Genomic DNA, 16,433 nt, shown 5'->3' on the forward strand with positions numbered 1-16,433 from the left:
GCATGATGTAGATATACTATTCTTTAAAGTAGTCATGAAAGAAACAAAATAGTTTACTTACAAAGTACAAACTATAAGAAGCATTTCAATCCTTACCATCCAGTTTTTGCTGTATTGTTTATTACAAACTTCTCTTTCGTTACCATTAAAAGCAAGGCGGATTTCTCCTTCTCTCAATTGATGCGGCGAGACTAAATTATATTTCATTAAGGTAAAACAATAGTTAACTCATAGTATTGGACTAATGAAAAAATTATGTACTGTCAAGAATACAGAAAACATCGCCATACTAGCTAAAAAATACTTCGGGAATAAATCACACGTTGTACATAGAGGATGTAGCGTGTGAAAAATGTTTTAGGGAAAAGAGATTCTTCTTACACATTCGTACAAAATATATGCGTTTTTAAAATGTATCACTGGAAACAACAAATTAACAAAGTTCCGTTTGCATTGTACTTTTGTGGCCAATATGTGCGTCGTACTGTGAACGTAAGACGAACCGAAACAATAAATTTCCGCTTTCAATTTATCATCACGAGCGTTGTGAAAACTAATGAATATACGAAATTTTTGTTTGCACAAAAATAAAAATTGCACGTAAACTGTTGCAGTAATAAAGAGAATAAGTTTTAAAGAAATTACCCTTGCTTGAAACGAGTGAATTTCATAGCAGAAATATTGACAAAGACTTGGTGGGATTAGTAGAAACACGCGCGTACTCTCATAATGAACAGAATAGACGATCGACGTCATAAACAACCTCAAATTTAGTTTATTGAATTAATGGTTATTAAGCTGGACATCCATGATTTCTTGAGAAAAGTATGCAAGAGTAACATGAGGGAAAAGCGAACGTATGCAGTGGGTCATTAATTCACTTGTTCTTGGAAGCCTTATATGTACACTTCAACAAATAACATTGTAGAAATAAACTAATCGAAGACTCGGTGAGATAGTTGCAGTTTTCTCTGCTCATTAGCTAATCATCAGACATTAAGTCATGTATGTCTGCTTGTTTTAACCAACAACCTTGAAGAACATATTAACTCTATTCACGATATTTTTAGACAGTTACCGACAACAACTTTTTGTTGTAAAGCCAATATAACAATACAATTATTCATTTAATAACAATGCTTAGCCTTGTCACCTTGGCTTTGCTTCAAATAATACTTGGAAACCTCTCCCAGCCCGCTTATCGAACTGCACGCACGATTTTTGCTCGGGTGATTATAAAAAGGATCACATCACAGAAACATTCATAGTGCTCTAACAATCCATTGGGAACGAAGAAGCTTTTATCTAAGAAATATCAAGAAGAATTCTGTAAAGTACGTCGTTATTTCTATATCCTATTGCAAATATAATAAGCAACTATCTTCGTTTTTGATCAATTTATCTAATTCATTCTTTCATACTTAGAGATGTGTTTATTTTTTGGTGGGTAATCAAACAAACCAATTACTTTTCCCTTAAAAAACAAATCTATCACATATAAACCAAAGTAAACTCATGGTGCCAAACAAACAAATGATGTGTTTTCTTTCTGAGCTCTCTAGAAAATGGACTAAATAATGCTAATAATAACTATTATATAACTATATGCTTTTCATTTTTGCATTTGCAGAAGAAGACAACATGGGAGACAATCAAATCATAGTTTATCCTGAAACACAGTATGGTGGATCGGAACAGGTATGCTTTAACGTTGGAAAATTTTGTTTTGAAACATCGGAAAATGACACATAAAATTACAATGCAATTTGTCGAATCACGAACATGTAAATGTATATTCGAACAAAAACAAGTAAAGGTTGCTCATAAATTAAATTGAATTGTCATTGGTCAAAGCATGATGCGTAGTAAGACGGGTTTGACATATTTAAATAAGCCATGATATTTCACAAAAGTTTTACTTGAAAATCACGTAGACTTTTTCCCTATGTACATATGTGGCCATAACCTCTCCTTTTTAACTTTGACTAGACATATGTGTCATTTTACTAAACAAATATGGAGAATCAGAATTTAAATAAATTTACAATATAGCTATATTTTCTCGCTGAATGACTAAACTTGAAAGAAATTTCTTTTACATCGTGCAATTAAAATACGTACACATTTCAGACAATCGAAATGAGACTTCATCAAATAGAAGGAATGACATGTTTATATTCTTATGAACACGCGCACGCATGTACATCATTCTCTCAGCTTTTGAAAATTCATTTGGTAATTGTTTTAGTTAATGAGCGATTTTTCCACATCTTTTCCGCAAATCTTGATAAAAATTTTACATCTCTTTATTTAATTGCCGACAAAAAATCAGCTATTTGTCAAATGGTAGTTTCTTTTATAAATTGTTTCTCTTCTTTTTTCTTTGTTGTCACTTGTATTCACAGTAATTTGCAGTTCTACTTGATGAACATTTTCCCGATTATCGCAATAACGACATGAAACATTGGAGGAACCTGTGTAAAGGCTTGGTAACATAATGTAATATGTTGCAGGACAATTGCAGTGGAAAATTACAAGGACACATTGTACGCTTCAGCCACAAAATTTAAAGGCCATTGCATAAACAAATTGCCAAGGCAATGAAATTTGATTTTGCAAAATTTTGTGCAATTACAACACTAACTTATGTCCATATCCGTGTTACTTAAAGCTTAGAAATTATTCCATTTCGGGCACATTTTGTGAAATCTTAGCGTATTATGAATAAAATGCACTTTAACTTTGTAACATGTGGCGGTCAAACATTTGATTTTTATCAAAAAGATGACTATTAAGCCCTTAATAACCAAGCGCGAGGTCTTTACGGAGAAATAACGTACCGAGGTGTTTTTGTACAGACCGAGCCCGTAGGGCGAGGTTTGTACAAAAAGACAGAGGTCCGACATTTCTTAGTAAAGACCGAGAAAGCGAGGTTATTAAAAGGCTGATTATATGGCATTATTTGACCTGAAACGAAGCTTGCTTTCTTTCTCGTCCTTGCTGTTTTGTACGAGTTGGCTTTTACTTTTCTTGTTTTCGTCCATAAAAAACAAAATCGTTTCAAATTGTATCGTCTGGATAGTTAAACTGTTTTCCAAGTGTTTTTCCTTCGAATAACATTCGTAAATGGTTTTTTTTTGTTTCGTTTATTTTGCGTTTTGCTGTATGCATTACGAAGTTTGTTTAGTTTTGACAGTAAAATTACGCGATTTTGCACCCTAGTCGAATACGGGAAAATAATGGACGGACAAAAATGTTTCTGAGTCAATCAAAACGCTCCATTTTGCCGGAAGTGACGCTCGCCATATAATAATGTTTTATAATTTCATTTAGATAATTTATTCGTTATATTATTAAGACTTTACTTTGACGAATTTTTTGTAAAGTTTGTACACAAGACACGTTTCGTTTGTTTCTTTTCTTGTACATGTTAACTGCTGTACATTTCGAGACTTACACATTTACTCTTATGCATCCCATAACAGAGTAATTAAAAATTTGCCCTACATATAACCTACAATGGTCAAAATTTATTACTTTCAAAATTGTTGTCAACATAAAGCAGTAGAGCATTTTTCGTTATGTCTTTTTAGATCTATACAGCTAGTGAAGGATATTTATCCCCCCCTGCTCTGTCAGCTGATCTATCAGGCGCAAAGGGCTCTTGGGAGTTTTATTCAGAGCACAATTATGCTGGCAGAAGTCACCAAGCAAAACCAGGTGACAAAATTCCAAATTTCAAAGCGTATGGTGGATTTTCGGGAGGAGCCAAGAGCGTCAAGCAACTAGCCTAGGACAATCGTTGGTCTTACATTATCACAAATTTATTTTTAAAATTTGTATCATGTTTTGGAATCAATAAAATATTGAATTCATTCTTTGCTCGTAATACATTGATTGAATTTTGTTTCATAATGACCAATATACAGTGACCAAATCATGTAAGATGGAAAATAAAAATCTTTTTTATGCTTATTTAAGAAAAGATTCAAACCTAATTTACTAGTCAGAATATAGCAAAAGTATCCGTGTTATCAATCCACTGTAGTTGTCCTTTTGCAAATGTTGTTTGTTTACAGGAAATTTGCAAGTGCATGTTAACAATCTACGATTTCTTCTTTGAGGTTGCTCATATCATATTTGTAGATGTCGATCGTTTAGAGTAGTAGAGTCCTGAGAAGGACTGTTGGTGTTGATATTCAATGACCTTTCGACAACCTTAGTGGTAGCCATCTCTTCACGGGATATGCCCCCTCCTGCGAAATTTCTAAATTTCTAATCCCTCAAAGGTTATTTCCCGTCTTTTGGGGGGTGTAAGTTTGGTTAATTTCTGTAAGTTATTTCCTACATGAAAAACATGATTTTTAATGATTACGATTTACGAAGTAAATTAATCCAAATGTAAAACTATGTTTTTTAAGTTCTATAACTCTTCCGCTGTTTGAGAAATATAAACATCAGACTTCGTAGTTTTCTTGGTTCGTAAGCAATTGTAAAATTATATTTAGTGAAAACAATTTTATTGACAAATAAAACTGAAATCAAAATGTTTAGTAGCCACTTTTGACATTTATTTTCTGTAGCTAGACTGAAAAAAAATTCGTAAACAAGTTGTGGATTAAACGAGCATATAGGCAAAACTGTCCGCGCAGTATTGTGTCATTTGTATCACTTGTGAAATCACTGGTGCATTTTCACGAATTATAGGCAGTCAAAAACATCGCAATACAAGATGAGAAATTTAACTTGTGTGAAGCTAGGGGCTTTAGCTCGTAAATTTTGTAATGGGGAGCTTATCCCCCTGAAAATGTTGATTAACATTGCCAAAATGTTGCCTAATACATCCTTATTCGCCGTAACTTTTCCTCGTTCTAAATGATTTACTATCACGCAGATTACAGGAACTCCAAGAACAAAGAAGAATATGATTTAAATTGACTAGAAGGATAACAATCAATTCTTTCAGATTTATTGGAAGACCGTTAACAAGTAAAAGTTACGTTAAAATCAAATTCCAAGTATGTATATAAAACTTGAATTACCACAATTTGTGATATACGAACACTTCCGTCTTTTTCAATGTTTAATAAAGTTCATAAACGTCTTTACACCCTTTCAAGAATACCACTGACGTAGTCTCATTCTTTACTCTTCAGGGAAAAAAACGTACATTCGCGTTACCATTGAGCAAAATCGTCTTCACCACTTTGTCATAATCCATACGCATGCACAAGTCAGCAAACGCAGACAGATCGAGATCGTATGAGTCTCACTGATTTTAAAATAGAATACGTAGCTTGCAATGAGCACCATTAATTGCTCTGGTTAAGTGGTGATTAGTTTAAATTGAATTCTTCGTTTTGTATAATAACTCGGTTTAGTTGCATCTGCATTAAATCTACTGTGTAATAATAATAATAATAATAATAAGGACTTTATTTGAAGAGGGGGACACGTAACAGCTGAAAAGCTGACAAACCTGTGGCCCTCTAACTAGATTATACAGCATTACAAAAACTGATAAATGAATAAATATATAAATAATTACAAAATTCTATGATAAAAATAGCAGGACACATAAAAAATATTCAGAAAGATAAAATTAATTTATAAAAAATTAAAATTAAAATTAGGTAGTGTGCTATTGCTTAATATTGTTTCAAAGTTGTCCAGGTTTTTATATGAGCTTATAAAATGCTTTTTCACAGCTGTTTTGAATAGATTTATACTAGGCTTTTTTGATATCATGGGGAAGGCTGTTCCATAACTTAACTGCGTCAACACTGAATGCCTTGCCACCATCGTTATTTCTTAGGTATTTGGGACACACTAAATTTAAATCGCCATGTCTCGTGGACCTATTGTGAACAGAACTGTTCGTCTTGAACAAATCTTTGATATAAATAGGAACATCGCATTTGAGGCTCTTAAAAATCATGGCACATTTGTTTAGTTTTATTTCGTCAAAAAAAGGCAACCAGCCTAGTTTACTAAAGTTTACAACACTTCTAGAATAAGGGTCTACTCCAAGAATTACTCGGGCAGCCCTTTTCTGTAACCTTAGGAGACAGTGGAGTTCTTTAACGTCGCAGGTATTCCAAACCATGCTCCCGTACATAAGGACGGGTTTAATCAAAGCGTTGTAGTATAAAAGTCTTTCTTTTATTGGAAGGTATCTCTTTATCTTTTTCAATAAACCAATACGCAGAGAAAGCTTGGCCTTTAGGCTAGAAATGTGGTCACTAAATGTAAGATCTTGATCGAGTGTTACACCAAGCAATTTATAAGAGGTTACTTGTTCTATTTCAGCCCCATCAAGGGTTACTGACAGGTGATTGCCATCAACTAATGATGAATGTAGCCTCTTTCCGGTGATAAGTAATGCTTTGGTTTTAACAGCGTTTAGGACCATCCCATTTTCGCTAGACCATTTACTTAATTTATCCATGTATTCTTGAAGACGTCGTTCCAATTCCAAAGGTGCATTATCGATATTAGCGCTGGCTTTAAATGTGGTGTCATCCGCGTAAGCATGAATAGTGTGTATTGTAATTGTCATAATTGGAGCACATTGGACATCCAATTACACGCTTGGACTTATCAATAGTGGTTTAGAATGTTCATTAACATTAAGGAGCAATCAAGAGCACTTGAACACAATCAATAGGGTTAAATAAACCGTCATAACAATTAGAAATATTCAAGTAGAGCATTAACGTGAAGTGCGGTGATGCGGTTGCCAAAGATTATTTCTTTTGGGAAAGACGTTTACCGTAAAAAGTTATGCATATATACATAAATTATTTATTATTCCACACTGTAAATAATATAAATTATTTACAGTGTGGAATATATAAGTAAATATAAAAGTATATGTAAATAATTTATCCATAGTCTAGTGTCTATGCCTTTTTCAGTGTTTATGTTGTACAAAGACTAAGACGCGGTTACGAGGAATCGAATAACTGAGTCGTCTAATCAAGACACTGTGAGTTCATCACTGTTTCTAAAATTACTTGCCTACTTTATATTCTCTACTTTAACAGACACTTGCATGCAACACCACAGTATTGCTCACTTTAATATACACACTTGCCACGAATCAAGCGATGAACAATAAGCGCATTCACAATTCCATCGACCAAGAATACCAGCTGCACATACATTTAAATGGTTTAGAGCAAGAAGCAGAGTGGAAAAAAGGACCTACCAATGGCGGTCTTTTTGTTAGTGCCGGTGCCTATAAACAAGTAAGTGCAAATATCCAGTACGCACCTCATATTTCCGGGAGAGGGGGAGGGGTTAAAGGGCAAGATTTTCTGTGACACCGGGAGTGACAACTTCAATAGACACTGGTTGGTTCAATATGTAAACTGTGTCATTGATTATACAACAATATTGAAAACACTAATTCGTGATATTTACAAAAAAGAAAACGTATATATTATGTGATAAAATGATAATATACAAAATTAGATTCCCAGTTTTAAAATAAGAATCATCTTGTTATATGGCACAACTATATAATTTTATGCAAGATTGATATGATACTTCATGTAATCCACATTAAGTGGCTGACACGCAGCAACGTCAAAATACATTACAACAGGTCACTTGATACAAAACAAAATTTCAAAGAAACCTCGCAACATCATTGATAAGATGTTTTGCTTTTAAAAATCATAACTGAGAGCATCTTAATGAAAGCCGTTAGAGCTGCGGTAATATATTTTACTTAATGGTGGATTCCTGGCTTATTGTCCAAAGTTAAATATTAAATAATTGTTAATAATATAGTGACGTCATCAGTTTGTATTGCTACTTGGTATCTACTGGACGGTTCTTGTTGCTAGCATAAAAAAAGTGTGAATTGTCAATCATGAAAGCATCAGAACTGGAAACGTCAAGCGATACGAAAAATTACTTTCTTTAAAATGAACATCAAATCGTACTTATGTCTGTATAGATGATTACAGAATAACAGAATAAGATGTAAGTGACAAAACGGAACAATGTTATCGGATAATTTGTTAGAGAAATTTTCACGGTAGTCATACATTGCTATTGCATATTTTAGTAACAGCTTTTAGCAAATTCCACAGCAATTTGACATTATAACTAACAGAGCAGGGGGTTTAACTGCTTACGGTCGACTATCTTTTGTTGTTATTTTTACTTGTGACGTTAAACAAGCAGCACTGTTGCAAAGAAAAAATCAGAAATCTTATTCTGAAAGTAACGGAGTGAAAGTAACGTCTCCAAGCAGTTATGCGGTGATTTCAAAGCACCACTCAGTGAGTGCAAGTTTGAACGTGAATAAGCTGTTAAATAACAGAGTTTTCTTCAGATGGTACTATTAAACAACGTGTTCTCATATGAATCTCAGTAGAAAAAGCGGAAATGTTAAAACTTACAATTTACTTGTCAACATTAACTGCAGTTTTGTTAGTCACAGTATTGTCGAAGAGCTTCGTCCTAAATATAAATTTATGTCATCAAGAGGCACTCCTCATAAGCTATGGAATGGATGAAGCAACTTCCACTTACGAAGCCTCGTTTTCCTGGCGGCGCTTCCTTAGCCAAAGGAACATACACAAGATGAAAACGAGCAAAATTAAAATTCCAAAGACAACACCAATAATTTCTGCAGCATTTCCTTTGCTGATTTTCCAACGAGGTTTCTTGGCTGAAAAAACAGAAAATAAATCTCTGAAAAGTCGTCGAACGTCTTTATCATTAATAAGATTGTATATTTTAATACGTATCCAAAGAAAAATAAGTATTACACACAGTAGGTAAGGTTTCGCAGATAAAAGTAGAAATCATAAGAAATCAGGCTTCTGAAAATAATATAGCTTGAAAAAACACCATATTTCATGAGCTTTACTTGAGAATACTATAACACCCTTTACTATAAATAGGGAACATCAATGGCGTATATCAATTTCCGGGCGCTTACGAAAATACAAGTAGTCGTAACAAATCACTATACTTTGTTGTTATCTGAACGTATAAAATATTGGGCTTCGTAAATTTTAAACTTACTACCAAACCAAATAACACAACAGTTAAGCTCACCACAACTACTAGCAAACTCTTTTAGTCCATTGCGATTGTCGTTCACCACATTACCAAAAGCTTGATGCAAATCAGATTCTGTATCATCTAACACATAAAATAAAATATTTCAAGCGTTCAAATTAGGAGCGACACTTGTCACATACGTGTGACCACGAAAGCATTTCTTTATATCTAAGACAACTTTTAAGCATTTTTCCTGATTTCGTCCCTCTTCTGCGATAACTTAACAAAATTTTGAGGGTTCGGTAGTTTTTTCCCAAAACAAACATATGAATTATTTTGGTAAAGTCAAAACGGTTTACGATGCGTTAAAAAACAATACAAATTTGTAAACTGTTAACGGAGAGGCTTTACACAGGAAGAAAAATATTCACAATAAAACACAATAAAACGCGGAAAACACGAGAACGAGTAAAAAAGCTTCATCAGCCAAGTCTCAGCGAAGTAGAGACTTGCAAGCGTTCGAGTAGTCATTTCGAGTTTGCAAAACTCTACAACAACGACACAGAGAAAATCTTCTAACATGCTTTTACACTTACCAATCAAGACAAAATGATATGTTAAGCAACTGCTGTCTCCTTCTGTCGGCTCATATTTCACATCAGCAACTCTCCAAGTATCGATCTTCAAAACAGCCGCAACCACATTTTGAAAGCTCTCGGTATTCCTAAAACATAACAGAACAACGAATTTGATGTTTGCATTGCGTTTTCATAATACGGACAGAATAACAAAACTACCAATACATAACAAATGCAATCGACGCGAATAATATGACGCCGCATTTCGTACATTGTATTTATGATAGTATATATTATTATTTAGCTACTGTTCATATAGAAAAATGTGCTTCTAACGTCAAACTTCTCCCCCGGTACATATATAGTATAATAAATCGTTTACAAGATGTTTACGACATCTTGTTTGCTATTACAGATTGTTAGCTTTTTATTGTTTTGCTCTTAGCATTCACGCGCTGGCGAAACTTGCTTTACTTTCAACATCACCCATCGATATAAACGGCATTTACAGCATAGATTAAACGAACTTTTAAATAAATGAAAAAAATATCTACCTTGCTGCCTTTGAATTCTTCACCAACAAGGACTCCACCGTAAAACCACTTCCAGGCATGACGTCACTACAAGCCTGACGGGAGCCCTTATTGGGCGCATGAACCACAAGCGCTCTACCAATGACTAAGAATTAAGAAATATAATTGTTGTGAGGCAAAACTTGACTTCAGCTTCATTTCAACAATTACTTTTAATTCCCATGATTATGATACGAAATTTCTGCAAGCTAAAATACATTTACATTTCAGGGGCTGCGGAATTTGTTAATTCATAACCACAATAGAAGCTACCAAGGTAGAACATGCATATATGAATATCCCCCCCTTCCCCCATTATCGAGCTTGCACGGCCTCTGCATTTAACAGAACTTTAAAATGACAGCACACTTTATAAAGCAATTCATGCTCAACTGCTTACGTAATTTCAGATATTAAAATTTTTTAATGTCTAATACACGAAACCAATGGCGATATATTGCACGAGCCCAAAATTTCAAATATCCTTCCGTTTCTCGCTGCTTTTACACTTTTACGTAGAATTTTCCACCCTTAACTTTTCACAACGTAGGGACCAGTCAAAGTTTCATAACAGCGAATATGTCTTATAATTCCACTATTCTTATTGCAATATGACGTCACGGTTGTGTGAGTTGGACACTACACAAATGTGAATATCTCGAGAATGAAAAAAGATACGAATGAACCTTTTAGAAATTCCACCACACTTGAGTGAGAGTATAAAGCATTTTTCCTTCATCATACAGTAACTCATGCCGTTATTATGGATCTCAACCCTCCAGACTTTCACTGTATTAAATGCATAAGTATAACACATACGACTTACTATTATGCCAACTTGCAAAATAGTTTTCCGTTTCAGTAAAATGTTTCAATCCACCACCAACATCGTATGTTCCAAGTTTACTCGAAACATCACCTAGTTCACAGCGGAAATGATTGCCAGGGTTACATGTGGTTGCATAATCGTTCTCCTGTAAAATAAATCGTTAGTTATGCGTGTTACATTACAAGTTCTGCCATCTGATTAGCTATGCTTGCATTCAGCTATGTTTGTAATTGCAGAGTCGTGATCGATACGCGAAACTCGAGTAGCTTTTCTTGTAAAACAGCAGCTTTAGTATTTTTGGGCGAATGAACATGTCGTTCTCACCATGTAATACCATTATCTAATTGTTCGTTTGAGATGAACATTTCGGACTTCCGGTATTTAAATGTACATATTAAAATGACCATTGAGGTTCGTGCATTATCTAATTATTCTAATTATCATTAATAATATTATTATTATCATCTAATTGTCAACTTGTGATGGACATACCGGGAAATAGACGTTGTATGGATTGTAATGACCAAGGCAGCTCATACATTTCTTGCCAATCTTCATGTTGCTATCATTTCCAACGGCAGCTATATGGATATGCCAATTATGATGTTTTGTCTAACAATGCAGACAAAGAATATAAGCTAGGTAAACTGTAGCGAATATCTTCGCAACACAGAATATGACATAGGTGAATTAAGAATCCTCAAGGATTCAAGGCTCACATCCCGTATAATTACAATGATAAAAATGTAAAACTTACAATTTTGGTATCATTATTGTAGCTAAGTGACATCACAATTGACGCTGAGTAAGCAAAAGCTTTCACTTCATTCATAAGGGCTTGTTCCTGAAAGAAATATAAACAAATAAGTTCATGGTCTTTTCACCTAGCAACATCTCCACGGCTAACTAGGCAGTACCTTCCCGGTACACTGGAGAAGTACTTTTCCGGTAACCTAAATTGGTACACTTTCATCATTATAAAATGGTATTGTGATGGTACTCTCAAAATCGGTAACCAAATAATACTTTTTTAGCAACCTACGATATCACTTACAAGAACTTTTCATTGGCTAAATATCTTTTTCTTTTACTTATGAATGACGTGGCTACGCAATCGCCGATATTGGTTTCGTGAACTGTTCGGCTTTATGAGAATTGTGAAGACAACTTTTAAAAAAGATAAATATTGCCGCCAGTGCTCTCGTGTGTTCTGTTTGGTTGTACTTGTAAAGAGAGAAAATTTACTTGTATTAGTCGACAGATATCAGTTGAAATGGTATAAATTGGCTTGAAATGCCTTTATAAAAAACAACGAAAGCCAGCAGTAGTTACATTTTTACAAGACTGCACATGAACGATGAAGACAGTCGTGGCAAATAATTTGCAAGGAGGAAAAATATTACGTTTATATTAGTAGAATCATACTAGTATGCGTATTCGATGGCAAATGCTTTAATTTGATTGATTACGTTACTGGCTATCTATTTTTCAATATATATTAGATATAGCAAGTGGCGACCAACACAACTTTTTTCTTTATGAATAGTAGCATGACTTTACTAAAACAATTAAATTACTCGCTCTTGACTTCCATAGTGCGATAGTTGATCAGTTAGAGCTTCGTCATCATGAACTACTGTATCACCTCATAGAAATCTCGAATAATCTAATTGTTAAATATAGTAACGCTAAGACTTCAAGATATTCTTTTGGTCGAGAGCCCTCTTTAAGAGGAGGGACGTACGCAATGACGTCACAGAAAAACTCTTTTTTTTGAATAACAAACAAATGGAGGATGAATCATTTGAATATTTACCTGAATTTATTCCTGGCTGGGCAAGAATCAAAACCTAGTTGAGGCAGTTAACGCATTTAAACCGGTTCGCTAACGTCTATTTAACAATTATATAATAACCAGAATTTGAGCAATTTCATTGGTCGAGCGCTATGATCATACGCACAGACATGACGTCACAGCAAGATTCATGTTTATAAAAACAAAGAAATGGTGGATATATTTGAAAATTTATCGCAACACCACCCTGAATGGGAAAATAAAGATATTCACAAAGACCTAGTTGAGGCAGTTAACGTATTTGTGCAAAAAGAAAAGAAAAAACCCGGTTTTCAAACATTACTTTGTACTTCCGTCTTTGATAACAAACATTCAACAATATTGATCAGCCATTGCTTGTTTATGTTGCTGGACAATCACATTTTATCACGTGATTAAGTTAGCCAATAGCATTTCTTCAATTCTATAGATCACGTAAGCGTGATATTTGCAAACTCAAGACTTTTCAATGTTCCAATGTTCCAAGGGACAAAGAAAACAAACTGTTTGACCGTTTAATTTGGCAATATTTTTGATTTTATTATATAAAACAAATAGATAACATTTAACCGTTGTCTATACAATTATAGATACAGGGGTATGACGTCAATTGTGATAAAAACTAAAAAAGTGACCACGAGCCGCCGGGGCGAGTATAGACAACTGTATAGACAACGGTTAAATGTTACCTATTTCTTAAATAGATAACATTCAACAGTTATAGATACACGGGTATGACGTCATTGTGATAAAAACTAAAAAAGTGACCACGAGCCGCCGGGGAGAATTGATTAACAATTTGTTAAAAAATTAAATCAATATAAAAAACATATGCTCGTGCTTCGCGCCCCAAAATGTTTCATAATTATTTTTTAAATAAAATCTATTACGCCATAACTTTTAACAAAGCCATTTATACAATATTTATACAATAGGCATTAGCTACGTCGTTATTGTTTAAAACACTTACGAAATTAACAGATCCCACAATGCCGTTTATCGATGTCTCGTTGAAAATTGTTTTGGCTTTCAAAAGATACTTCGGATTCTTTGGTAACAATTGTTTACAAATCATTTTCTTTGATAAAACATTTTCACTGATCACCAAACCTCGGAAAAGCATGCTATGTCGTCCATATAAAGTGAGTTCGTCTACTGGTTCTGACTCTAAACCAAACAGATATCATTTGTACCAATAAAATTAAAGGATATTTGATTTTGGAACTAAGTTATTTTATGGTTTAGTTTTTCAGCGATATAAATCTATCCTTGTCCTTACTCATGCCTGACGTTTTTATTTTGAGTTATCTGATTTTAAAATTCAATTCCTTATGTACACCCTAGTCTCCTATATTCATCAGGAGTGATCTGATGTCAAAACTTTATATCTTACGTACTCTAGTCTACAGTGGCATAGGAACAGGAAGAACGGGGGCTTGTACCCAAAACTTTTAAATTTTATATAAAAAAGTGCCGTTTTTCTACATGAAAAGTGCTCTTGTTTTACTAAATAAGTGTCGTTTTTCAATGAAAAATTGCCCCAAAGAATATTGAGCCCTCCAACTTTCACTTCCTTCCTACACCACTGCTAGCCTAGTGTCTTCATTTGAGGTTAACTGATATTGAAACATGAGTCCATTCTATCCTACAGTGTCTTCATTTGGAGTGATCTAATTAGCTTTATTCCTAATAAACTCTAGTCAACTTAAGCTTTCTTGATTATATGATAAAACTTGTATAAATTTACTCACCTTCATTAGAAAAAGATATGATCTTATCTCCCAGTTTACTTTTGTCACATGCAGGAGGAGTAGGTGCAAGTTCATAAACAGATACGTCATCATACTCATTACCCAAGCTCACATTTACCGTTGGAGGTGAATAAAATGATCCCTGATTGAACCTTACGATCCCAGCTTCTCCTAAAGTTACTTCTGTGATCATTTCCTGGAATTGTTGAAGTTTGGCACAAATTAGTAGTTGGCCATTCTGCATTATCACAAGCGAGTTACCCATAACCGAGTTCTCTCCAGAAAGTGGTAGATTAGAATCAATAAAGAATTGGTATTGGTTCTTGCCTCTTGGTAATGGCACATCTAAGTAGCCAAGTTTTCCACTCAAGTCACCTATGGCACATGTGCTATGTCTTCTTTGATCACATGATGTTTTGCCAAAAGGGTTGAACATATTTTTTAGACCTTTACAGGAACCTTCTACTTTACTAGAGGTAGTACTAACGTAAACACCAAAAGACAGTCCACTTAAAGGTTCACTTCTCGGATCAACAAGTTGCAAGTTAATGTCAACCATTGTGTCTGCAGCAGGGTTACTTGCTGGTTGACCCAAAACAATTGTCTCAGCAATTCCATTTAAAGTGGATTGGAAAAAACCAACCAAAAATAATGAATGAGATTTTTTTGACTTTATTGTTGAGCATGCCAAAATATTGTCATTTTCGTCATGTATGGCTATGCTTCGGCCAAATATACTGTTTTTTCCTGAAACCATGACTTTAGGATTCTTAGACAAATCATCGAAATAACATCTAGATATATTTTCAGGACAGTTCTCAGGATAAAATATATCACCGATGTTGTTTGTGCTACAGCTTTCATTTGGCAGGCCCTCATACTTTACAGGAAACTTATGTATGGCAATCTTTGAGCCTGGAGAAATGGTTAGGTTTTTGAAAGAAATGGTAACATTTTCCATGTCTTCTTGTGTAAACAATATAGAACCTCTTATTTTCCTTCCATTGAACTCAGCAACAAGTTGCACTTTCTCATTCTCCTTTTTCAATGCAGCTAAAAAAGATAATTTTATTAAATGAATCCATACAAAAGGTCAGTGATGTAAGCCTTCACACAAAAAAGAGCACCCTCGAGACCCATTAAATATAAGCCCTCTAGCCTTACCCCCCAACCCACACCACACCACCACCAAAGCTCCCCATCCACATAAATAAGTTCATTACATATGTCCACACTAATTTAATAGACACCAATCCCAGTATTTCATAAGATAATCATAAAAATCCTGAAAAAAAGCATTGAGTACATATTATGGCAAGCCAAACGTGACAATAGTGTATTGAGAATTAAAACCGCTAGTCGAGAATATCAAGCGATGGTCGAGAATATTAAGCGATGGTCGAGAATATTAGGCGATGGTCGAGATTTACAACAGTAACAATGGTCAGCGGACTTAGGGCTAAACTTCATGATTTATTTCATATTTATATATCGAATTGATTATTCTGAAATAACTAAAATGGCGGAAAATAGAAATACAAACATTATAGATCGAATTCTGGAAAATTTAAACGAACTTTCTTCAAAAATTTCGCCCCAAACAAGTGCTGAAACAGAGGCAGAAGTAAGTCACATTTTCAATTCTAATACAACTAGACGGCTGTCTACATCAGTTGTACCAACTACGAACACTACCGAACAAAATGTGCCGAGGAGGAGTTTCGTCACGAGGCGAAATTTTAATACACAGTGCCCATCTGCTTCTAATCGAAGACAGATTAGGGAATCTAAAAGAAGGCCTGGTGCTATAGATAATAGACCATTCTTACGCGACCTTATTTTGCT

General features: G+C 34.4%; 1 protein-coding gene and 1 long non-coding RNA gene across 3 annotated transcripts; one reads left to right on the forward strand and one right to left on the reverse strand.

Annotated features, from left to right (window-relative positions):
* The first annotated feature begins 1,194 nt into the window (after nt 1-1,194).
* On the forward strand, nt 1,195-3,889 carry LOC124448281. Its single transcript, XR_006948998.1, has 3 exons — nt 1,195-1,334; nt 1,631-1,698; nt 3,594-3,889. It is a non-coding gene; the product is annotated as an uncharacterized LOC124448281 (long non-coding RNA).
* A 2,842-nt stretch (nt 3,890-6,731) lies between these two features.
* Nucleotides 6,732-15,757, reverse strand: LOC124448280. 2 transcript variants are annotated; one of them, XM_046999282.1, is made up of 11 exons: nt 14,589-15,757; nt 13,808-14,004; nt 11,761-11,847; nt 11,496-11,615; nt 11,001-11,148; nt 10,157-10,280; nt 9,621-9,748; nt 9,079-9,165; nt 8,548-8,686; nt 8,415-8,475; nt 6,732-7,240 (listed from the first exon to the last, which is right to left on the reverse strand). In XM_046999282.1, exons 1-10 carry the CDS (start codon nt 15,547-15,549, stop codon nt 8,418-8,420), a joined length of 2,049 nt encoding a protein of 682 aa, XP_046855238.1. In that variant the 5' UTR covers nt 15,550-15,757; the 3' UTR covers nt 6,732-7,240; nt 8,415-8,417. The 2 variants fall into 2 exon arrangements, with proteins under 2 accessions (XP_046855238.1, XP_046855237.1); XM_046999281.1 differs by lacking the exon at nt 6,732-7,240 and adding an exon at nt 7,682-7,849 and having other exon boundaries at nt 14,589-15,756.
* Nucleotides 15,758-16,433: the final 676 nt, after the last annotated feature.

Source organism: Xenia sp. Carnegie-2017, unplaced genomic scaffold (genome assembly GCF_021976095.1).
Source record: "Xenia sp. Carnegie-2017 unplaced genomic scaffold, XeniaSp_v1 HiC_scaffold_23, whole genome shotgun sequence".
Taxonomy (NCBI): Eukaryota; Metazoa; Cnidaria; class Anthozoa; order Malacalcyonacea; family Xeniidae; genus Xenia; species Xenia sp. Carnegie-2017.

What these genes read in the sequence shown, in the direction of transcription:
- LOC124448280 (XM_046999282.1), bottom strand. Translation starts at nt 15,549, where the DNA reads ATGGAAAATGTTACCATTTCTTTCAAAAACCTAACCATTTCTCCAGGC. An exon ending in CATATCTTTTTCTAATGAAG is followed by an intron (nt 14,005 to 14,588) that starts GTGAGTAAATTT and finishes TGTTTGGTTTAG; the next exon opens with AGTCAGAACCAGTAGACGAA. An exon ending in CATACAACGTCTATTTCCCG is followed by an intron (nt 11,149 to 11,495) that starts GTATGTCCATCA and finishes TTTATTTTACAG; the next exon opens with GAGAACGATTATGCAACCAC.